The following is a 24,326-nucleotide window of genomic DNA, read 5'->3' as shown; positions in this document are numbered from 1 at the left end:
TGAACAGTGGGAGGGGCAGAGGGAGAGGGAGAAACAGACTCCCTGCTGAGCGTGGATTCCCAACAATGCAAGGTTCTGTCCCAGGACACTGAGATCATGACCTGAGCCAAAGGCAGACGCTTAACTGACTGAGCCATCCAGGGGCCCCCAAATTAACATTTTTTAGTTTGTCAGTTTAGCCGGTCATAATTTTTGAACCTGAAATGTTAACTTGTTTCAGAGAAAAGTTGTGATATAGCTGATAGATATTACCAGCATGACTAGCTGCTTTTCTTTGGGCATGATAATTATTTTATTCCTATATTTATAAAATAGAAAGAACCAGATTGCTTGGGAAAATCTTACATTCTTTTTTTGCCAAATCAATTTATTAATATCCAAGTGTTGGTTGGAGTATCATTACCATAATTATATGTTAGTATTTCCCGATTTTTAAATGATACGAAAGTCTCTTAATAAATGGGAAAGCAAATTTGGATAAAGAAAAGGGTTTTGAAAACTGGGGACAAATTAAGCAAATATTTTCTTTACCATTTTTCTTCCTGAATGGGCATGGGAAAGAAGGCAGAACATGGAGGATATAAATAGAGGGGTTAAAAAAACAACAACAACTTTTGTTAAAGTGAACTTTTTAAAATTGGCAAATGTTTCATCTTCTGGTTCCAGAGATTAGAAATGAATAAGGTAAAAATCAGATATGTGCAGTGGTAAATGGCTTCATTATTCACCTGCTTTGTAGCAAATTCATTCTTCATTCATAGTTTAAATTAGTCTTTCCATATGTAAATAGCCCATGTCAGTTACCCATCCACCTCTCTGCTATTATGCATTCTAATCCTAAAAAGACTAATATTGGATCATTTTTAAAAGATTTTGGCCAGGCTGCCAGGTATATTTAGATCTATTTCAGTCACCTATTTTAAAACCATTACTTAACTTTTGTCTGAACAGTGAGGAATTAGTGGCATCTTATTACTGACGATTTTGTCCTTTGGATTGAATTCTGAAACGCTAGTCATCATTATTACTCCCACAGATCATCATTAACAATACATGTTTAATGTTTGGTGCCCTGTTAGGGCAATAGTCTGTTTCTTTCTTCTCTGTGATGTTAGGCATTTGCTAAGGCACATTTAATACAACTATTTATTAAATAATTTCTGTGGGGAAGCCACTTTGCTTGGTGTCCCAGAAATACCAAGGTGGGTAAGTCATCATTCCTGCCTTTGAATTGCTTATAATTTACTCTCCAGAGATGAAGGATCGCACAATATCTGTTCTAAGAGAGAGGCAGAAAAGTAGTGCAGGAGATGAGTGGAAGGCGAGATTACATTTTCTTGTGGGGAATCAGGGAATTCTGTGATGAAGGAGCTAGCAATTATAGTAAAACTTGAAGGGTGAAAAATCTCTTGACATATGAAGGAGATGGTCAGAAAGATTATTGTGCTCAGAGAAGCAGAGACAGGAAAGCAGTGGAATGTTCAGATAAGGTCAGAAGAACGAGTTATAATTAGCATTTTCATTCAGAGCTAGAGACTTGTTTCCCAGGCCTATTATTGGATAGACTTCCACCATTGAATAAATTGAAACCGCTTCCTTTTCTCACAGACCGACCTTGTAAAACATGTTTTGCACTATGCCTTTAAAAATAATTGAGCATGTTAAAAACCAGTCTTTTAAAACCTGTTCACCAAGTTCAGGAAAAATAACTCACTCTTTGCTGTCAGAGTTTTCATTAATGTTTATCTGTTCCTCTTTTCATTCTGCTGTTTCATTCTGTTAAAGGAAAAACTAAGAGTAAATGGAAGGTTTTTGTTTTTGTTTCTTTTAAATATATGAAGAAGAGCTAGAAATGAAGTGTGAGATAGACTGACTATAACCCAGTAGTAATTGCTATAATCAAATCTGACACACCACTGGAGCGTGATCATTTATTTTACATTTTCAAATGTCCAGTTCCAACTATGAAGTTAAATGAAGCGCTCTTCAAATTTAATTATTGGGAAATAATTATTTAACAGAGAAGTTTCTATTCATTGTACAAGTATTATGTTATATAATTTGTCCTTTAGAAGTTAACATAGATTTTTAGATATAATATTTTAATATTTTACTTAATATTTGCTAACTTATGACACATAATAAGTTGAATAATCGTTAACCTGCTACTCAGTTTAGGAATCATGGCAGTATCAGTATCAATGTTTCTACCTGTGCTCTCTTTACGTCTGTCCCGTTGCCTCCCCAGATCCCAGAGGTATCCACCCATTGTCCTAGAATGCATATTCATCATTTTCTTTTTTGAAATAAGTTTAATCATGGAACTGTTTTGCTTCTTTTTGAGCTGAGTAAAAATGGTATTGTTCTATCTGTGGGCTTCTGTGATTGAATTTTTCCACTCAGTATTGTTTCATAATAAGGTTCTACGATGCCTGATGTATGTGGTTTTCATTTCTGTATAATGTTTCCCTCTGTAAATGTTCTAAATTCTCATAATTTCTTAAATAATTTTCCTACTGATGGACATTTGGGTTGCTTCTAGTATTTTGTTATTATAAATAATGCTGCTGAAATAGTCTTATATTGATACGCCTCCTGGTATGCAAGTAGATTTTCTAGGGCAGTAGTTCTTAACTAGAGTTACTGTGCCCAAAAGGGACATTTGGTAATATGTGCAAGTGTTTTGACTGTGAAATTATTGAACAGCCAACAAATTTGCTAAGTTATTCTATAATAACAAATCCCTCCCCAGATGTCAGTGACTTAACATAACGGCTTTTTTCTCATTCCCCTAAGTGCCCACTGTGGATTAGTGGAGATTTCTTTTTTCTCATAACTGTCCAGGGACCCAGCCTGATGGAGGCTCTGCTTTCTTAAAGCATTTGGAACATGCAACCTTCTTTTTGTGCTTGGGCAGGGGAAGAATGTCACTTCTGCTCATGGCTCATTGGCCAGAACTAGTCACATGACTTCACCTTAATTGCAGAGGGTCTGGAAAATGTGGAAAGTAGATGGTGTTTGGTTAATATTAATATATTTGGTGCAAAGGGAAACTATTGGCATTTATGGGGAAGGGGCTCAGAATAAAATGTCACAAAGTGTATTAGTGCTGCACCATGTACAGTGAGCCGTTTAATTCGAAACCCTGTGATAAATAACCTCCTTGAGAAATGCTGCTCTTACATGTGGACTTAGGAATGCAGTTACATGTACATGTAGGGCATATGCTCCAAGATTATATCAAATTGTTTTAAAGTTGATGCACCATTTTACACTCACATCAGTGTACAAGTGTTCCTGTTTCTCTGCATCTTCACCAAATTTTATTGAGGTACAATTGACATACAGTAAACTGCATTTTTTGATAGTAATTTGATAACAGTACAGATAGCTAAGTACACTCATTAAGCCATTGCCGCAATGAAGAAAATGATACACCCTCAGAAGTTTCCTTGTGCTCTTTTGTACCCCTTTCCTCCCATTCTTTTCTTCTCACTTTCCCCCATCCTCCAGGAATCACTGGCCTGATTTCTGTTAATATTGATTAGTTTAAATGGTATTTTTAAAAAATTGTATTTTCTCTTTCGTGAATAGAAATGCAGTTGTCTTTTGAGTATTGATTTTATATCTAGCCACCTTGCTAAATTTTCTTACTTATTCTAATATATCTGTAGATTGTTTAGAGTTTACTATGTAGCTAATCGTGTAATATTTAAATAATGACAATTTTCCTCCTCCTTTAATACGTTTTTTATCTTACTGTAATGGCCAGAACTCTAGTATAGTATTGAATAGAAATAGTAGATAATTGTCTTCTCAGAGATCTTAAAAAGAGTGGTATATCATCATTTAACACTGAAGTTTGCCTTAGATGTTTGATAGATACGCTTTGTCAGCTAAGACAAAGTTGTTTGTGTTCTTAGTTTGCTAGGAGTTTTTATCATGAATGATAAATCAGTGCTGAATGTTACCAAATGCTTTTTCTGCAGCTGTGGGATGATCATATGGTTTTCTTCTTTAACCTGTTAATGTGATTAAAGATTTTATAGTTCCAATAATGTTAAACCATCTTGCCTTTCCTGAGGTAAATCCAGTTTGTTCTTGATAGTTTGTTCTTGATAGTTTAAACAATTTTTTAAATCCAGTTAATTAACATATAATGTATTATTTTTTTTCAGGGGTATGGGTTTGTGATTCATCAATCTTATATAATACCCAGTACTCATCACAACACACACCCTCCCCAGTGTCCATCACCCAGTTACCCCAACCTCTCCACTCCGCTCCCCTCCAGCAACCCTCAATTTGTTTCCTAAGATTAAGAGTCAAAAGATTTTATCATTTATTTGAGAGAGCACAAGCCAGGGGCGGGGGAGGGGAGGCAGAGGGAGAAGCAGACTGCCCACTGAGCAGAGAACATGACCTGGGGCTCAATCCCAGGACCCTGAGATCATGACCTGAGCTGAAGGCAGCTACTTAACCAACTGAGCCACCCAGGTGCCCCTTGATGTATGTTTTTTTGTTTTTTGTTTTTTTTCTTTTTGTTGTTGTTTTTTTTTTTTTTTTTGTATTTCTGGATTCTACATGTCTGTATTTTTTTCCCCAGTATTTCTGGATCCTGATGCAACATTTTGTTCACGATAAGTGTTCGTAACTGAGACTGGCCTCAAATTTTCCTTTCTGTTACTGCTCTGATGATCTGTTCTTGGTTATAAAATATGTTGCGGTATTTTTCTTCATTTTTTTTGTTTGGTGGATGAGTTTGCACAAGTTTGGAAAGATCTGTTTCATGGAATTTTGGTAGAATTCATCTATAAAACCATATGGGTGTGATATTTCTTGAGAAAAAAATTTTAATACTCAGTTTCTTTAATGTTTATAGGACTATGTAGGCCTTCTAGTTTTTTTGTGTGTGTGAGTTAGTGTTAGTAAAACATATTTTCCTAAGATTTTGGCACAAAATTGCTTAAAATGTTCTTTTAAAATCTCTGCTTAATCTGTAGTCTTGTCTCTCTTACATTATTAATGATGTTTGTATCATTATCTTTGTCATGATTTCATTGACCTATATCAGTCAACCTTTGATTTTGTTAGCCTTTTCAAAGAACCAGTATTTTATTAATGTTCATGTTCTCTGTTGTATATTTGGTTTCCATTTCACTAATTTCTGCTTTTTATTATCACCTTTATTCTACTTTGAGTTTATTCAGTTTTTGGTATGGTATTTTTCCCCCTAGGCTCTTTTTTTTTTCCTCTCTCTCTCTTCTTCTTCCTCTTTTTTTTTTTTTTTAAATTAACATATAACGTATTATTTGTTTCAGGGGTACAGGTCTGTGATTCATTAGTCTTACACAGTTCTAGAACTCACCATAGCACATACCCTCCCCAGTGTCCATCACCGAGCCACCCCCATCCCCAGGTTCTTGAGACACATATCAATGAAAACAATTTTCTGCCTTCTTTTCTAATATGAGTATTTAAAATTACAACATTTCCCCTATGTATTGCTTTCATTGCATTCCATATGTAGTACTTTCTTAATGGTTCAGTTCTAAGAATATCTAAATTTTTTTTAACTTATTTAGAAGTATGTTACTGGTTTTCTAAGTATACTTGGGTTTTAAATTATTGACATCTAACTTCTAATTGCATTTTGGTCCTAGAGCATAGTCTGCGATACTCATCTTTTTGAAAATTTTTTATACTTCCCTTGTGTGACCAGTGATCATTTTTGTAAGTGAAGCATAAGAGCTTGTGTGGTGTCATGTTACTTTATTATCTAGACTTTCCCTCCTTAGGAGGAATTTACTGGGAGTGGAAATTTGATTTGACTCTATGACTGCCTTATTAGAACTTGAAGGGCCAATTAGGACTCTTGGTAGGGTTTTATTTCATGTTAATCTCAATTTCATGTTAAATTTTTAAAAACTTAACATGCTTGAAGACTTTTCCCAAAAGGTTGTAATTCAGAGTAATAGAAAAGTTCCTTAAAATAGAAAACTTATCTGGAATAAAAATCCTTAAGTAAAATATTAAGTACGGCTCCGCCCAAAGGAAGAAAGAACCTTAGCACCCTGTTGTGACGATAAAGATAGGAAGGGAGTCTGTTCCAATTTAAACAGGAAGAAGAGAATTTCGTTCTTGTGGGGAAATCTAAAGATAAAACTCCCCATTTTCTATTTCCTCGTAATTCAGATTGGTTAGTCAGACTCAGGAACTTAACACATTTTAAGTGTTAAGAGGAGCGTATGTAGGGAAAGCTGCAAATCTCTTCAGGCTCAGTGGCCCAAGGTATGGTTCATGGACTATGTACATGGTCTGTTTTCCTGACTCTTTGTCTCTCTTTGTTTGTATAGGTAGAAGAAGTGAAAAAGCACCAGCACTGTTTAGCATTTAGCTCCTCTGGACCCCAAAGCCAGACTTACTACATTTGTTTTGATACATTCACAGAGTATTTAAGGTGGCTTCGACAAGTTTCCAAGGTAAGTGCTTACCTGAGAACATTGTTCAACTTTTAGCTGGCTGCAGTTTCTCTCTGCTTTATCCAATTCCAGAATGTAGTATCATACTTTTTTTATTTTATTTTTTTTAGATACTGCTAGTAGTTTGCACTTTTTAGTTCTGTAAAAGCTCATTTTGGCTGAAAAGTAGCCAATGAAAAATTTCCGAAATGTTTCATTTGTTAGGTTTTGTTTATCCTAAGGGGAAAGAAAACAGATCAGTGAGTAGATTAGCATTACTGTCTTAATGTTATAGGTAAGGAACATCAGCTAAGAATATTTAAGGGACTGACCCAGAGTAGAACAACTGTAAAACCACAAAATACCCAAAGAATTATTACAAATTTCCCCTCTTCCTCTATTTTTTTTCATAAAAGTGGTTTATTCTGTGCCATCTTCTTTTCACCTGTTCAACTTCTGCCTTTCAGATGGCTTACTTTCTTTTCACATCTTTATTATTTTGACCGTTTTATAGTCCCCTAATTAAATAAGATTACCATGAGCAATGAAACAGTATACTTGTGTGTGTGTGTGTGTGTGTGTGTGTGTGATGGAAGCTAGAGTAACACGATGAAGAAGATAAATAACTGTTGGTATTTCAGGTACTTTGTGTGAAGATGGTTTTACATCACGTTTATAGAACTGTGTGTAAAATGGGTGGATTATAGTATTTGGTGCCTTGGTTTTGGGTGTGTTTATGAAATTATGAAACCTCTCTTGGGTGTAGAACCATTACTTTGGAATTTGCTTTCATATTTTTGAATTTGCTATCCAAGTTCAGTATGATTCAGACTGCTGTATGATGATGTAATTATTTATCAAGTGAATGAATAGGACATAACTTGGTAAAACAGTTAATAGAAAATTCAAGAATAACGTCTAGAAAGACATTCTGAAATACTGGCCACACTTGAATTATCAGGTAAAAACTGTGTCCTCTGATGATGCCATACACTTAAGAATATTAGTTTCCCCTCCTTTCAGAGAAGCAGTAATGGGCAGAATTTGGATTAATAGACTCAGAGGATTCTCCTACCCTGATAGGCAAGTGGAAGGGCAGCACCCTGCTAGAGAAAATGGGAAAGATGACATTTCTTCTGCAGACGTCCTTGTAGAGTTAATGTGGTATTAGAGGCAATAAGTACATCTGTCTAGTTGTTTTAAAATTACTTTTGTGGTTGCAAATGTGAGGAGACAAGTATTAAAGAATACTGTGCTTTTAAATTTAAGTGTTTGCATGGGTTTAAGGCAGTAAGTCAACAGCCTACACTCTGCTTTATTCAGAATAAAATGCCAAAATGTGGTCAGAGTGCATTAAATTTCTTTCTATATGAAGATGTTGATTTTTTTAAATAAACTTTTTATTTTGGAATAATTTTCTATTTACAAAAACGTTGTAAAGATAGTACAGGGAGTTTCCACATAGCCCCACCCAGTTTCCCAAGCGTCTTCCATTACCATGATAGATTTGCCAAAACTAAGAAACCAATATTAACACATTACTCTGAACTATCAAACTCCAAGATTTATTTGGATTTTACTAGTTTTTCCATTAATGTCTTTTTCCATTTCCAGGGTTTAATCCAGGGTACCACATTGCATTTGACTGTCATGTCTCCTTTGTCTCCTCTGGTCTGTGAGAGTTTTTCAGTCTTCCTATGTTTTTTTAATGACCTTGACAGTTTTGAAGAGTATTGGTCAGGTATTTTGTAGAATGTCCAATATGGAGATGTTTTGATCTTTTAAATCAAATGCAGTGTCATAGTGACCTGTTTTGCATTCTTTTTGGAATAGGTCAGAGGTATAAATTCTTAAAACATGGATAAAGATGTAAATAAATATATGTGAATTATTGAGCTTACCAATGACACATTGTTTTGATTGAAACAATAATAAAAAAGATTAATAGGTATTAAGCTTAATAGTCTTTTATATTAAACATCCACACAATTGATAAGTCATTGTTCTAAAGCTAGCAAGCATTTATTAAGCACGTACTGTATGTCACTTATATGTTCTATGTCCTGGAATATAGCAGAGAACAAGTCTAATTCCCCTCTCTTGGAAGCACTTACTTGGGGGAACACAAATGACAAGTAAACGCACAAAGAAAACATCAAATAATCACAGTGCTGTAATACAAGTTATTATGGCAGAGAATAATGGAGGAGGAATAATTCTTTCTGAGGAGGGGACGTTTAAACTGGAACTTTAAGGAAAGAAGTATTTGAAGATGTTATGGGAGTTTTTTGAAGATGTCATGGGAGGAATTCTCGAGCAGAGAAGAGAGTGTGAGAGGGCTAAGACTGGAACAAGGGATGTGCAGTCAGGGAAGGCAGGGGTCTTACGTTACGGACCAGGGTAAAGAGTCTGGATCCTATTCTTGACATAAGGGCAAGCCATTAAAAGAGCTGTCTTCCGGAAAGTTGCGTCATCTGACGTTGCTGTTGTGGAGGATGAGAAGGGAGGGAGGCGGAGTTTGGCTGGTGGGAGACTCTTGTGGATTTTGGGCAAGAGAGGAGAGAAGAAACCGAAAAAAGTGGATAGATGTGTTTTGAAGATTGAGTGACAGGATTAATGATAGTCACATACCAAGCATGAGGAAAAGGTTGGAATAAAAAATGGCTTCTAGGTTCTTCTTTGAATGAGGAGGTAAATGGCAGCACCTCAGTCAGAAACCATAGCACTAATTAGACTTTTTATATTGGCACCTTTAAAACAATGGCCAAACACAGTTTTTTAACTTCAAAGAGTTTGTTTCTAGAGAGACAGCAAAAAGGTGAGGCAGAAGAGGTGGATTATGAAATGTCTCTTTAATGGGGTGTGGAAATTGTTGATTTCGAACTTGTGGTTGGTGATCGTAAAGGTCACGTGTTAGCTTGGTTAGTAGTCTTCACTGTTGCCGGTTGGGCGATAGACCGTCTCCAGGGTCTAATAGGAGAGTGTGTCTGGAACGAGGTGCTCTCTCTCTCTCTGATCCTCCAAACCGGAACAGACTCAGGGCCACGCCTCTCAGGAGAAGGCGGAGGCTGGGAGGAGAACTGTGACCGAGCAGGTGATGGTGACGGGGTGGGCGGCTGGTGGTGTCCGTTTCCTCTTCACCGATGGTCGTAGGCCGTTCGAGAGGGACAGATGTGTCATGCAGCCGCAAGCAGAAGATCATTCACGAGTGTACACGGACACAGCGAGGCTGCAGCTTGCGTTTCACACAAGTGTGGGTGGGTGCTTCCAGGAGGGAATGGAAGCTAATTACCTTAAATTACTAGTATTAATAAGTAGTTAACTAGTAGTTGGCTGGTATTAGTAAGAATGAATTCAAATTAGAATCTGAACCTCCTTTCCCTTCAGTAAGGCTCTGAATGTTTGCAGAAGCCAAACAGTGTGGGAGTGAGGAGTTTGGGTTTCAAACTAAGGCCCATGTAGATTCTGCCATTCACTGGGCCTGACACTGTGGAAGCTTCTAAAGTTTAGGCCTTTTCATTTGGTAAAGGGAATAGGAATAGTCCTTACCTCTTAGGGCTTAGGTCAAATATGTGCATGATAGACTTAACCCTGGCACATCTAGGTTGTGTGTATGAGAATGAAAAAATAAATACATGAAACAGTTTTGTGGCCATCATTCCTGCTGTTATCACCAATTGGCCAATCTTTTTAAAGTACTACCTGTTTTTATATTTATTTTAAGCAGATAAAAACACACATATGTTTGGTTTATCTGAACAAAGGACTTTTTGCTGTTCTTAACAGCCACAGCAGCCTTTTGGGGTAACAGAACTTGGGATGGCAGACACTGGGGAGAAAGATTTCTTCCTGAAAAGTCAGGGGTCAGGGACAGAGGGCAGAACATCTTGCTAAATGTATATTTTAGGTACACTGCCTTTTCCTTTCTCCATTCTTAAACACCAGATACACATTTCAAAAGTTTTTAGAAGTTGTTATGGTTAGTGAATTAAAGGAGAAATGAGTTATAAGGTGCTGGTTGTAGAGCTTAGATATTATGTAAGAAATCAGGGTGAGAGCTCCCTGTTTGGAAATGGATCCCATATAAAACAGCCATGCTCTTCTTTAAACTTCATCTATTAAGGGTGGTCCTGTGATCTTATCTTTTTCTTTAATCCAGCATCCTGGGAGAGCAGGTTGGGGCTACTGGCGAGAGGATGCTGAAAAGCTCGGTCCGTCGGGGAGTATGTGCTTGTGGGGAATTTGGAGTGGCCAGAACTGACTCTTACGAGCCACTGTACTTCCAGCTTCTGTTGCCACCGCCTCTGTTCTTCCTCATGTCTGCAGGCATCAGGATGTTACGCAGTTTAGTCGTTCAAGGTTATGTGGAGACTTTCTTTTTCTTTTCTTACTGAGAAACGCAGCATAGAATGGATTGTCTGTACATCCTAATGTTTTTTTTTTTCTCTTTTTTGATTATCTTTTAATCTTTTTTAGAATTTAAGTTCAAATTATTAACATATAATGTGTTGTTAGTTTCAGAGGTACAGACTGATTCATCAGTTTTCTGTAACACCCAGTGCTCATCACATTATGTGCCCTCCTTAGTGTCCATCACCCTGTTACTCCGTCCCCCAACCCTCAGTTTGTTTCCTAAAGTTAAGAGTCTCTTATGGTTTGTGTGTCTCTCTGATTTTGTCTTGTATTATTTTCCCCTCTTTTTCCTATGATCTTCTGTTTTGTTTCTTAAATTCACACAAGAGTGAGATCATTTGATAATTGTCTTTCTCTGATTGATTTATTTTGCTTAGCAGTAATATCCTCTAGTTCCATCCACATTGCAAATGGCAAGATTTCATTTTTGTTTGATGGCTGAGTAGTATTCCATTGTACATATACCCCACATCTTCTTTATCCATTCATCTGTCGTACATCTTAATGTTCAAATGAGATTCATTTTGATAACAATCTGAAAGAAAAACAACAGAAAGAAATATCTGAGTTTCTGATTTTTAATGACCATCCCCACCTCATTCTGGGTAGGAGGACAAAGAGAACCAATTCCGATGATTTTTTTTTTTAAGATTTTATTTATTTATTTGACAGAGACATCACAAGTAGGCAAAGAGGCAGGCAGAGAGAGAGAGAGAGAGAGGAGGAAGCAGGCTCCCCGCTGAGCAGAGAGCCTGATGTGGGACTCGATCCCAGGATCCTGAGATCATGACCCGAGCTGAAGACAGCGGCTTAACCCACTGAGCCACCCAGGCGCCCCGATGATTTTTAAATTAAAAGGAATTAGATAATTAATTTAAAAGGGAAATCCTTTATTTTCAGTTTATGCTTCTGGACTTAGCGAAAAGAGAAGTGTTAATCTTCTAATTTGTTTCATTTTATTTTGGGAAAATTTATAAAGTTTATAAATTTATAAAATTTTATATTAGTTAGATTATGTTCTACCAAGATAGGCCTTTATATACTTATTATTTTTTTTTATACTTATTATTTTTAAAATTTAATCCTAGCACTTACTATTGCTTGCAAAAGTAATACCCAAGGCACTTCTTTGGAGTTTTTGTTTTGGGTGGGTGTTAGCTCCTTTGGGAGGATTACGATATTGATTGTAAAGTCATCCCCAAAATATTAACACATGACATGCTTTAAAAATTCGGTAAACACCCCCTTGTATGCAGTGTAAAAAAGAGCTCTGTTGGCTCAGCATGGGTGCACGTCTTCAGTATGTTTTCTGAGCAGTGGGAGGAAGGCGGGGCTTGGTGGTGGAGAGAGGAAGGGGAGCTGCGAAGAACTCCCACCAAACACACGGGTGACATTATAGAAATGCTGACCTTGACGTCTATCTTTGTGGCCCACTTTTTGGAAGGCATTAGTTTTGGACATGTTGATTCATCCTGTGAATTCTTTTCACAGATAGTCTTTATGCGAGTCTATAGCCTGAGCATACTTGATTTTTTATTAAACCTTAGTTACTTCTACAGTACTGTATTGTCCCAGTTTACAGTCTGTTTCTTTATTTCAGAGAAGACTTAAAAAGTGGGGATTCGGATCATGGATTGGGTGTTGTGCATGAATGTGTCTCTAACTTTTTATTATGGAAAATGTCAGATGTTTAGAAGCGGACATAATAGTGTAGTAGCAGCCGCATACCTGTGACCCACCTTCTGTAATTATCGACCGTGAGCACTTGTGTTAACGCATGTGTGTTATATGGCCCTTCCTGACTAACTCACACCCCACTGGGCAGCATAGCTTGTGTACGCGTCTCCCTCCATGTTGATCAGGGGCTGACCTGCTGGCATTTTCCAGGGGCTGTGGCTACCATAGGGACTCCCTCTCCTGTCTTTCTTCCAGTATTAACTGTAGTATAATATTTATTCAAGGCCTCTTGTTTTTTGTTTTGTTTTGTTTTTGTCACTGCAGTGAACTTTTCGGTTGCCTTGATATATTGGGTTCCCTCCTAATGCAAATAGTGTAGGCAAGTCAGGGCCATATTTCATGCTGAATTAAAGATCACGTGAAGTGATGAGTAAATCTCACCCCTTTAAATAAGAATAAAGTATATGGTGACACTCAAATGAACTTTTGCTTTCATGTGCTTAAAAAGAGTGTTTTTTTTCACTCCAGGATTTCACTCCAGGAATACTTCCCTAACTACTTGAGTCCAGTCATTCTAATGTAATAGGATTAAGGTTTCCAACAGGAAGATTTGTGTCGTTAGACAGAGCTGCAAGAAACCCTGTGAGATGACGTAGTCATCTTTTACACATTATTTGCCTCTTAATTTGAAGTGTAGATTAGGGAGTATGCTGCTTTTTGTCAGCATGATTTGAAACCTGTCTTTTAGGGATTGTGCTGTAGTTGTTTACGCTGAGTTTATGATGGTAAGAGGCTTTGCTCTCAACACAGTTCTGCTAAGAAATTCGGGCTTTTTTTGTTTTTTTTTTTGTTTTTATTGGTGTTCATTTGTTTGTTTTTTAGAAACTTTCACTTCACATTTTATACCCATTCTTTAGATAGAGAATTAAGGACCATTTGACCATTTGACCATTTGAGAATTAAGTCCAGCAGATCTGTGGTAGAAGCTTAAGTGAAACTGTGTGACATGGGTTTTAGCTTATAATACATCACCCCGTCTCAAGGAATTTGTTCTTGTACCAACTCTGTAGTGAAGATGCGAGAAAAATTTGGCAATTCAGTATATGAGCTGTTTGGGTACACGAAGACTTCAAGGAGGTAGTGGGCAATTTGAGTTCTGAAGGATGAATAGGAGTTCACTACAAAGACAAGAGGGGAAGGGCATTTCAAGGAGAGGTATAAAATATGTACAAAGGTACAGCTGTGTAAAATGTGAAAATATAGTCATATCACAGATGTCTGAGCGGCATGAGAAAGAAAAAAAATAGAAGCTAACTAAAGTTTAAAAAGTATTGGCCTGTCTAGATTGTTTCCTGCTAGGTCCATGTCATTTCCTGGGGGAAATTCAATTATAAGTTATCAAATATGATAACTAACTTTCTAACATAGTAATGGATTTTTACATAAAAGTTCATGTTAGTTCATGTTATGGAATCTTTCCTTATTATGGATATGAGCAACAATTTATGAAATTAGGAAATTTAGGAATTCTGCTTTGAATTTAAGCTAACGGTGAAATATTTTAGATTGCATTAAGTTTTGTTTTTGTACTACATAAAACTGTGATTAGGTTAGTAAAAATACTAAGGTGCTCTCTTTGTGGTTATAATTATGCTTCATCTTATTTCCACATTGCTAATCCAGTCTATTCGTTTTTCCTGTGGCAACTACTGGTTCTGAAATCTTAGTTAACATATTCTTAAAGGAGGGGTTTTTCCTTGAATCTGAGTCCAGTTTAAAGCCATTACATTTTCTTTTCTCCAAAGTTTTATAATCTAATTTTATACACTATAAAAAAATACCTAGATTGTTTACCATACTCTAACAAAAGAGGCATACTTTTGTGAAACGCTGCCGGCTCCTGCATTAACTGGGTAAAACTGATCTCCTGTGTCTCCATCTTCCCTCTCTGGGTCTTCTCACCCCCCTCCCCTTTCTTCTGCACTTTTGTTGCCCTGAGAGACGTGGGGCGGGAGGGAGAGAAGAAGGAAGATGGATTCCACTCTTTCTCGATGTTGGACACTCTTCTAGGCTCAACTTCTAGTTCAGGGTCTCAGCAAATGGAAGAAATGTATTCCTCATGCGGATTTTATCTGTATATTTTTACCACCTTTAATAAAATGCATTCTCCGTGTCAAGCGAGGGCCTTACAGCTGTGTTTTAAAGTTGCAACATATTATTTTAAGATTGGAATGGGCCCTTGTAGAATAGGCACCAAAAACATAATATTACCTGTTGTAGTTTTCTGGAATAATTATCTTTACAATTATTTGGTATTTTCTTTGAAAGTGTTCTTTAGTTTAATCTTAAATTGTGGCCACAATCAAGTGCTCTTAGTTCGGAGACTTAAATTCAAGATTCAGAAAGGACCTTCTTCTGGACTCCAGACTTCTTCCCTTCTAAAAATGTCTACAGTGTTTCAGACACTTGTAGTGTCTGACCAGACAGTTCTTCCTTCTCAGAGAGATGTAGTCTCTACCTTGTGGCTTCAACCCGCTGATCCAGGTTTGCTCTCTGGTATAACACAGGATAATTCTGTTCGATAGCCTCTGAATACTGAAGTTACTATGATTTCCGTGCCCTCTGCCACCCCTTAGCAGTCTGTTTTCGGGAGGAGCATCTCTGGTAGCTCCGGCCAGTCCCTCTGTCATGTGGTTCCCGGTCGCTGCTTCAGCTTCCTGTGGGCGTATCTCGTTTATCCCTGGCGGTACTTGCGATGCCAGCCCATGAGCCCGGAGGCTGTGACCCTCTTTTCCTTGCTTCACATGTTCAGTCCAAAGTGAATCAGTTATTCCTTAGTGAGGTCAACACCAAATAAAACGATTTTTGTTTTTACCGCCAACTTGTTGATGTATTTTGTTCATAAAATCACTTCGCCTGACGAATTGATCTAGCAGTGACCGCAGTAATGCCAGTAGCAATAGCTCAGGTTTTGGTGACTTTTTCTGTGTGCGAAGCACCCTTCCAGCTGCTTTGATCAGCCCCGTGAGGTAAGCACTCACTAGACTCTGCCACATCAGGCTTCCCAGCAAGAGAGCAGTAAGTCTGGAGGAGACACTGTCACATCTCCGTTTTGCAGATGAGGTCACAAAGGTCGGAGGTGTCCAGTCCCGCTTTATGCAGGAAGGGCTGCTCCCTTGCTCTTTTCTCTTTAATTGTGCTTCCAGTGTTTAACAGTGGCCCGAGGGGACCAAACAAACCAAGACTCAAATAACAGCTGAAATGTCCTGAAAATGTCAAAGGGAAGTACTGCACCTACACAGTTGTCTGCTGAGTCCAGGCAGCTCCGTGGTAGAAGAAGGGGTGGTTTGTCACCCAGTCTGTAGTGCAGGGTATGCAGCCGGGGGCGCGAGTGGGACCCCCAGTGCTCTGATCGTCGGACTTCTTAAATGGTGACCAAGATGTATTTAAGAAATTCAAGGAGCTGTTGGAGTCATCCAAGGCAGATTAAATTGATTTCATTGCTGGGGGGACTGCTTGCTGTCTGGTTCTTCAAAAACTGGTCAAGTGTTGCTGTCTTGGGAATTTACCATGTATGGTTAACCACATCTCTGTATCTAGTCGTGTTAATATTATGAGGTTAAGTCATTTTAGTCTGAATATTTAGACCAATGTAAATATAATATGTATAAACATATATCTATACACACACACACACACATATATCTGTACAAGTTTAGTTACCATTATATATTTGCTTATCTTGGAAGATCCCAATATTTGTAACCCAGAGTATTACATTTCCTACATCTCCTCGGAAGAGTTGAGTTCTTCTGCCCGCTGGTCTGATTTATAATTTCATGAATTAAGGAATCACGGAATAATTGGGAAAATGTCAGTGATCTGTCTGTGTCTAACATGCTGGACCTCGTATGTTAGACTTGGAACTTAAAATACAAAACAAGCAGCTCATTTCTGATAGTAGAATCATTTAAGTATACATTTACATCATTTCTTTTACGAGAAAGCTAGAATTTAAGTTTTTTGGTGGTTGGTGGTCTTTTCCCTTCCACGTGGTCAGGGAGATGCCACTTTCTCAGGTGGCCACTGTCTAGAGGGACTGTTTACACCTAGTTTGCCAATAAGGAAATGAGGAAGGAACTCCGGGTTCAGATTTGATCTCCGCCCAGGCCGAGCTCTGTTTCTCTGTTGTTACTCAGAAACACAATGCGGTTTGTGTGTGTAGTGCGGAGATAACTGCTGGCGTGACCCTGGAGTGATCCTGGGAGCCTGGCGGTGCCATCTCCTTGCGGCTCTTCCCTGTCGCTTCTGGCTCTGGGAAAGGTGGCGCCAGGTCTGCATTTCCAGAGGAGGCCGTGCCCCAAGCTCCCTGCACAAACACCAAACTTGTGTCTGCTCTTGGTGGCCATGTGCAAGACTCTGCCATGTGCCCGGGCAAGGGAGGGGAGGGGAGGTGCTGGGATTGTCAGTCTTGCTCTGAGGTTTGTGTTCTCGGCTCTGGGTGCCCTCACCACACCGTTGTGCCGGTGTCCCCAGGGACCAAGCTTTTGAAGACAGAGTGCCACCTCTCCAGGACCAAGCCTAGTGCCTGGTTCGTAGAGGCAGATGATAAACATGTGTCAAAAGATTCATTCGTCCACATCCCCTCCACTCCCCTGGCAAAGAGGGGTCGGGATACTTAGGTGGAGCTCTTACTCTAAATTTCTCAGTCTTGTTTTTTCTATATCCTTACAGCCTGTTGCTTTAACAGTGCTTTAAGAACATCGGCTCCTTGCTTTGCTCCTATTAGTGTATTTTAATTACTAATTATTAATTTTTATTCATTAGTAGCTCCTATTAATGTATATATTGTAATTAATTTTATACAAAAGTTTCTTCATCTGTTGTTAAACAGATTTTATAAAATGGTAGCATTAGTACAGGATCAAGAAACAAGATGTCATTGCAGAAAAGGTCTGGGGTCCATTGAAGGGATTTTTTATATATTTGTAGAAAATTTTTTAAATGATTGCGTGTTATAGAGCAGTGATAATTTGAATTTTACTAAAAATGGAAACTTCGGTTTGATAAAAAGTATTCTAGAACTGTCCATGAGGACGGAGTTGAAATAAGTTGCTAGAATGCTTAGCTGAAAGATCAGTGAACACTCTTCTAAATTTATATTCCCCCACCTCATTCCTTCCCAAAGCATTTTTTAGGGGGTGAGAATTAAAACTAGGTCAGTTAAGAGGTTAAGAATTTTTTAGAGCAGTCTACTGACCTCCCCAGAGACGGTCCCTGTAGCGGGGGCATCATTTCCCAAGCCACTGAGCGTTAGGCCGGAGCAGTTAATGACTCATTGTGCTGGTGCGCAGTGTCTTTTACTTTGCACAAGTGGAATTCCTCATGATATTTCAGCAAGGCTTTCAGGGTCATTTTGCTTAATTTTGAGCATGCTAGGCCCATAATAAGGATAAATGCCCCTTCACTAAAGTATATTGGTAACAACAATAACAAAAAGTCACATGAATGTTTTCCTAAACTTTCCCTTGCCAATAAAAGATGGTTGTCACTAAGTGAACGTCAGGAATAATGGGAATAACGCGGAGGACAGTCCTGTTACTTGGGAAGGTGATAACCTCACAAGCGTAGCAGGATTGGTTAGGTTAGGAGACATGTCTGGGTTTAGAAATGCAGCTCAGCTGGACTCAGGGCTGAGACCAGTTTTGATATAAGTGCCCTAAAGGCTTGCCGAGAAACAACTAGGGAACGTGTTGCACTGAGGAGCATGTTAGAAATATCTGGAAGCAAAAAAAGTTTGCTGTTGGGACGCCTGGGTGGCTCAGTTATTAAGCGTCTGCCTTGGGCTCAGGTCGTGATCCCAGGGTCCTGGGATCAAGCCCCACATGGGGCTCCCTGCTCTGCGGGAAGCCTGCTTCTCCCTCTCCCACTCCCCTGCTTATGTTCCCTCACTTGCTATCTCTCTCTCTGTGTCAAATAAATAAATAAAAATCTTAAAAAGAAAAAGTTTTGCTATTAATCTAGACTAGCACTGATTTCCTCATCCGCAGTTACACTGAACCGATCTTCTAACCCTTGAATCCTGTCATGTGTAGTTCATGGACGGTCTGAGAGCCTCATCGCCCATGTGCTCTGCCGTTGACCGAGCTGTATCTGTGGACCCGCTCAAGGTGACAAGAGCGGTGGCTCGTGCTGTTGTCCCTTTGCGCGTGTTACAGGTCTGTACCGCGAGCCGCTGTGGGTGTTGGTCAAGGGGTACTTGGTCTGCAGAGCCTCTCCTGATTGTCTTAAAACGAGAGAAGTATTATTTACAGCAGATTGTTGAGTCTTACCGGGGGAGGTGCTATCTGTTCCACTTCAGTGATGAGGGAACAAAGGACAGACAGATGAAGTGACCTATCTAGAGCCACATGGCTTGGAAGTGATAGAACGTTCACACGCCCCAAGTGTGGTCACAACTGTTCCTTTCTCCAGCATGTCAAGTTGCTTGTGGCTTCCACTGTCTTGATGTCGGGAGGTGCATTAGAAGTACAGTTGCTTTTGCCTAAAGGATTTTGTATTTAATCGTGAGGTCCCTTAGGGGTCCCTTTCTATAACAAAGATTTGAGGCAATTTTGGTGTGTGCCTTTTTCTTTCACTTTCTAAATTTCTATGATTTTTTTTAACGTTTCCTAGAATCTTTTAAAATTTGAAGAAGTGCTTGCCCGCTGGCATCGCAGCTGCCCAGATGACAGGCTGTGTAGACAGGAGTGGGCAGAGCCCATGAGGTCAAGGAACAGCACCTCCATGGGGCGTCATCCCTTCCCTGAAGGCTGCGGTCAGCAGATGCTCTCTGCTTCTCTCCAGGAGGACTGTCTTCGGTCAGTGCTACGTCACTGCCATTGCTGAGGCTCAAGCTTATCCTAGGGATGACCTCTGATCATCTGTGCCGTGGTCTGGGGGGCAAGCTTATCCTAGGGATGACCTCTGATCATCTGTGCCGTGGTCTGGGGGGTCAGAGTATCATTTTATCGTGGGAGTTAGAAGTACAGGTCCGCGTTCAAACTGGGCTTCTGCCACTGCTCACAGTGCGACCGTGGGCCGCGCTGCGTGACTCGGTTTTCCCTTTGTCTTTGAGATGAGGGGATGTCATTGCCGCACTGAGTTGTAGTGAAGGTTAACTAGGATGGCTAAAACAGTTAGGAGAGGGGCCCCCCGACAACTGAAGCCCCCCTACATGTTAGGTAGTATTATTGTGATTCCGACTACTTTGAAGAAAATAGTAGTAAAAGGCTACTTGCTCTGAGGCATAGCCAGGTGGATTTCTGACTTATTTTTGTTACTTATTTAGGTCTTTCCTGTGAAGGATCTTAGTTTTAATAGGTGCCATGTATGTCAGTCACAGCCTCTTTGGTCCAAGTGATCGTTTTCTCCCACGGGACTTGAGCAGATCTCTTTGTGGCATATCCCTGTGCGCCCGGGCTGGGCTGGGCGGGAGCATTTAAATCTCCCCTTTTCTGCAGAGGCCTGGGGGAGGGGCAGGTCGCAGTAGCTCTGGTGGGCACCTTGGCAGCTCACTGCCCTGTCGCTGTCCTCTGTCCTTGCTGGGGCTGTTCCGGCTCCGCTCCGACCACCCCATGCCGCTCTTGTCGATGGGGCTCTTCCCCCGTGTCCCCAGTGGCGACGGCTTGAGGTCCGGAATGAGGAGACGAATCAAATACCACTTGACAGTTAATCACCATCTTTCAGTTGTCCCAGGAGAGTGTGTCGTGTGACACCTCCGTGGAAATGGGGTTTGCTCCCCACAAAGTAGTCTCCGTGGCAAAGAACACACACACTAGGGGGTCAGGGGAAGCTGGTGAGGCGGGAGGGGCTGGGACTGGTCCAGGTGCCGCTCCTCTGACAGGTATTTTTTTCGAGGGTCTCACCAAGTGCTGACTGTAACAGGGTCTATCAGTGAGCAAAATAGGCTCCTTATGGAGCTTGTGGTCTAGAATCAGACATTTTCAGAACTTTTCCATGCTTCCCATTTGGCTCACGTTAAAAGCCGGAGTGTTTACAGTCATTGAAAAAGTCCTGCCCAACCTGCTGCCCACCCCTGCCCCCTTACCTCTCTGATCTCACTATAGGCCACACCCCCCTTACCTCGCCGGGCTCCATGATGCCCCTCAAACATGCCAGGCACATCCCTTTTTAGGGCCTTTACTGTTGGCTACTTCCTCTTCCAGGAGTGTTCCCCTAGACAAATCTTTTCAGCTAACTTCCTCGTGCCTTTCACATCTAAATGTCACCTTTTTAGTGGGGCCCACCGTGACCAAACTATTCAAGCAGAACCTACCACTTTCCCAACAGTCCTGACCCCCATTTCCTTGCTCAGTTTTTTTCCATAGTATTTGCCAATTTTTAACATACAGTTTACTTATGTATGAAGGCAGGGATCCTAACTTTGTTTACCGAAGCGTACCAAATGCTTACCTAGGTCGGCAGTCACTGGCACGTAGGAGGTGCTCAACAAACGTGTTAAATGAATGAAATGAGAAGTACTCTGGAAGAAATTATGAAGGGTGTATTAGTTTCCAAACTAACAGAACCTTGGTGACTTGAAAACAACAGAAATCGATGCAGTTCTGGAGGCCAGAAGTCCAAAATTAAGGTGTGGGCAGAACCGTACTTACTTGAAGGCTCTAGGGGAGGAGGACCCATTCGTTGCCTCTTCCAGCTTCTGACGGCTCCGACATTCTTCAGCTTGCGGCCCATATTACTCCTGTCTCTGCCCCCATTCGGGCGCATCAACTTCTGTTCTTCTATCTCAAAACTCCCTCTGCCTCTCTCTTAATAAGGATACATAGTTCGTCATATAAGTCAATATTCACTCTTGCCACAGAAGATAGTACTTACAGATTCCAGGTAGTGGGATGGGGAAATCCTGCGTTTTTGTCTGCCTCACCTCCTTTTTGGGGCCACTGTTCAGCCCACCACAGTGGGTTAAAGGGATCCCTTGGTGACAGGAGGAATTGTTGCCCCTGATGTGCCACCCAGTAGAACACTGAATGCAAGGAAAGCCAGAAGACTGCCCTCATCCATTTTCTGCTTTAACTGAAATTTTAATTGAAATTACATTTTTTCCCAAAGTAAGCACATATACACATGTACACAGAAGAGCACAAAGGATAATTTCACCATTTCCTTGTACTTGTCTTCCCCAGTTGTTAACTTAACATTTCCATAGTTACTTCCTATCTTCCGTTGTCCTCTTAGAAGGAAATAATTGTTTCCTATAAATTCCAAATCTCTTATCTTCCCATTCTTAGTTCCTTTCTCCTTCCTACTCAGATAGACGCGATGGCTATCATTAATTTGGTACGTGACCACAGTGGGGTTTATGTGGTTAATAGTTACTTCCCCATAGCTATTTATACATAATACGTGGAGTCGTGTGTGTGTGTGTGTGTGTGTGTGTGTGTGTGTGTGTTCCCTTTCTCCTGGCTTCAGAATATATAACCCCCCAAGAAGGCCTCTGGTTAGCCTAGCTGAGGTTATGTGCTGCTACCTATTGGATCGACCCGTGGGTTCAGTGGGTGGGGTACTGTGGCTGCTCAGGCCTGGGGTACGTGCCTATCTATGTAGTCAGAGGGGAACATGCTTGGTTCAGAGCTCTGTCAGGATCCCAGGGTCCTGGGGGACTGCTATAGGAAGATCGGGAAAAAGGACTTGGGACAAACGAAAACAGATTTCCACTCGAGTTTCAAGTTTGAGTTTGGACGTGAGGTCCTTTGGGAAACCTTCCCTGACTTCTTAGATCACATACTTAAGATTATTGTAACCACAGTCCTGGACTACCCGATTGCCCTCTCCTTCTCTTGCGGTGCGCTCGGGGGTGGAGAGCGTCAACCGTGTTTACTGTTGTACGGCGGGTGGTAGGAGGCCTGGCACGCCCTCGCGTGCTCCACGAGTGGCCCCCTTTCCTCCTGAGAACGGTTCCGGTGAGCGTTTGCACCTGCCTTTCAGGGCCATCGCATTCCTCCTAGCTCTTTTCACGTGTTTTAGAGTATACAGGTGATTTGGCCCTGTTTGGATTTTCTTTTAACCTCCTCTCCCTTCCTAATCTCCGTCCCTTTTTTGTGGAAAATAATTTCTTCTTTTTCTTATTTAATAGTGAAAATTCAGGGAAAGATAACATTGCTAAAAAGCAGACTCAGACTTCCTCTATAAAGTCCTTTTTTAAAAAAATTAGATTTTATTTATTTATATGTCAGAGAAAGAACATGTGAGCACAAGCAGGAAATGCGCAAGCAGAGGGACAAGCAGACTCCCCGCTGAGCAGGGAGCCTGATGCAGGACTGGGTCCCTGGACCCTCCCATCATGACCTCAACCAAAGACACTTAACTGATTGAGTCACCCAGGTGTCCCTGTAAAGTCTTTTTTGAGTCGAGCCCTGCCAGGCTGTTTTTACCCCCACTCTTCCCTTCCCTTAGCTCTCATGGGTGCACAGTAATTTCTTTCTAACCTCAAATATGCCATCAGCAGAATAGGTTTTCTGCAAATTTACCTCCAAATACCTTTTTAGCTTCAGGAGAATTTGGATTTCAGTAGATGTAAGGTGTGAATCATTCCATTTGGTGGTAGTAGCAGTACTGATGGTAGTAGTACTGGCAGTCACCCCGTACTGAATGCAGTTTCCCGGCCGGCTTGCCCATGTCCGCGTCACTAACTCCTCTTACACACGTGAGAAAACTGCAGCTCGGGGGCTCCATGAATCATGTCGTCTCAACTCCGAAGTCGCGGCGCTAGGACATAAAGCTGCACTCGGACCCCAGAGTCACACTCCTGAGGACCATGCCCTGCCGCCGCCTGTAATTGGGAAAGAGAAAGCAGGAGTTTGGTAATAGAAAAGGACATCAGACTGATCACAGATAAGGAGTGGCCTTTCTGCCCTAGAGCTTGGGTAGAGATAAAGAGCACAAGGGAAGAATCAGCCCAGATCTCAGAACTGTATACCCATGGCCTCTCTGGGGAGAGACGGAGCCGAGGTGTATGCAGGTAGGGCTGAAGCCACACGCAGAGGCATAAAGTGGCACCACATGACGTGGAACATTGGAGAAGGCCTTTGAGGCATGCAGGTCATCCCGGGCTCCTTCTGCGTCCGGCACGCTGGCTGGTCTGTGGCCCGGGACTCTCGCCACGGTCATAGTCATTTAACCAGGAAGGCTTTGAATATGTGGATAAACATTCAGACATTAAATCAACTGTACTTAGAATACTGCATGAAGCAAAGCCCAGTGGATTTATAAGCATCTCATTGAAGCTTTGGGGGCGAGAAACCCAAGAAGTTGGGAGCAGGCAGGCAGTGGAATCTGAGGCTATGCTGCCGTTCCTGCGAACGATGTGCGCAGAGCCGGGATACCGCTCCTACTTGTGCTGTTTTAAATCCGTCCGTGCGAGGGCTTGGATGGGTTCCGTCTAGACCTCAGTTCGGGTCAGTCTCCTAACCCTGAATTCCTGAATTTAGCTCTGAATTCCCTTACTGTGAACGCTTTCAGGAACTGAACCCCTACGGCTGGAGGAGATTACTGATACCACTGAACCTGATAGGATAATCTGTGCTTTTTGTAACCTGTCTCCTATACCGGGTTACTGCAGGTCCAGGCAGGGACACCGTTTTCTGCTTTTACAGTACTTGGCTCAGTTCTATATTAAGTAAATAGTCTGCTGGTTTGTCTTTGGACTACTAGTGCCCCTTGTACAGTATGCCTGTGTTCTGAATGGGGTTACCATATTTCTGTCCATAGGGGGCA

The 24,326-nt window shown here is 40.8% G+C and overlaps 1 protein-coding gene across 1 annotated transcript in view; it reads left to right on the top strand.

Annotated features, from left to right (window-relative positions):
* The window catches only part of PHLPP1 (PH domain and leucine rich repeat protein phosphatase 1), a 208,939-nt gene that overhangs the window by 105,718 nt on the left and 78,895 nt on the right, over positions 1-24,326 (top strand). The window contains exon 3 of the mRNA XM_044242857.1: positions 6,357-6,482. Within this exon, the coding sequence (XP_044098792.1) occupies positions 6,357-6,482 (126 nt within the window). The remainder of the gene's footprint in view (positions 1-6,356; positions 6,483-24,326) is intronic.

This window comes from Neovison vison, chromosome 3 (genome assembly GCF_020171115.1).
Source record: "Neovison vison isolate M4711 chromosome 3, ASM_NN_V1, whole genome shotgun sequence".
Lineage (NCBI taxonomy): Eukaryota > Metazoa > Chordata > Mammalia > Carnivora > Mustelidae > Neogale > Neogale vison.
The sequence above is the reverse complement of the archived record's forward strand: the minus strand, read 5'-3'. Positions and strand labels throughout refer to the sequence as shown.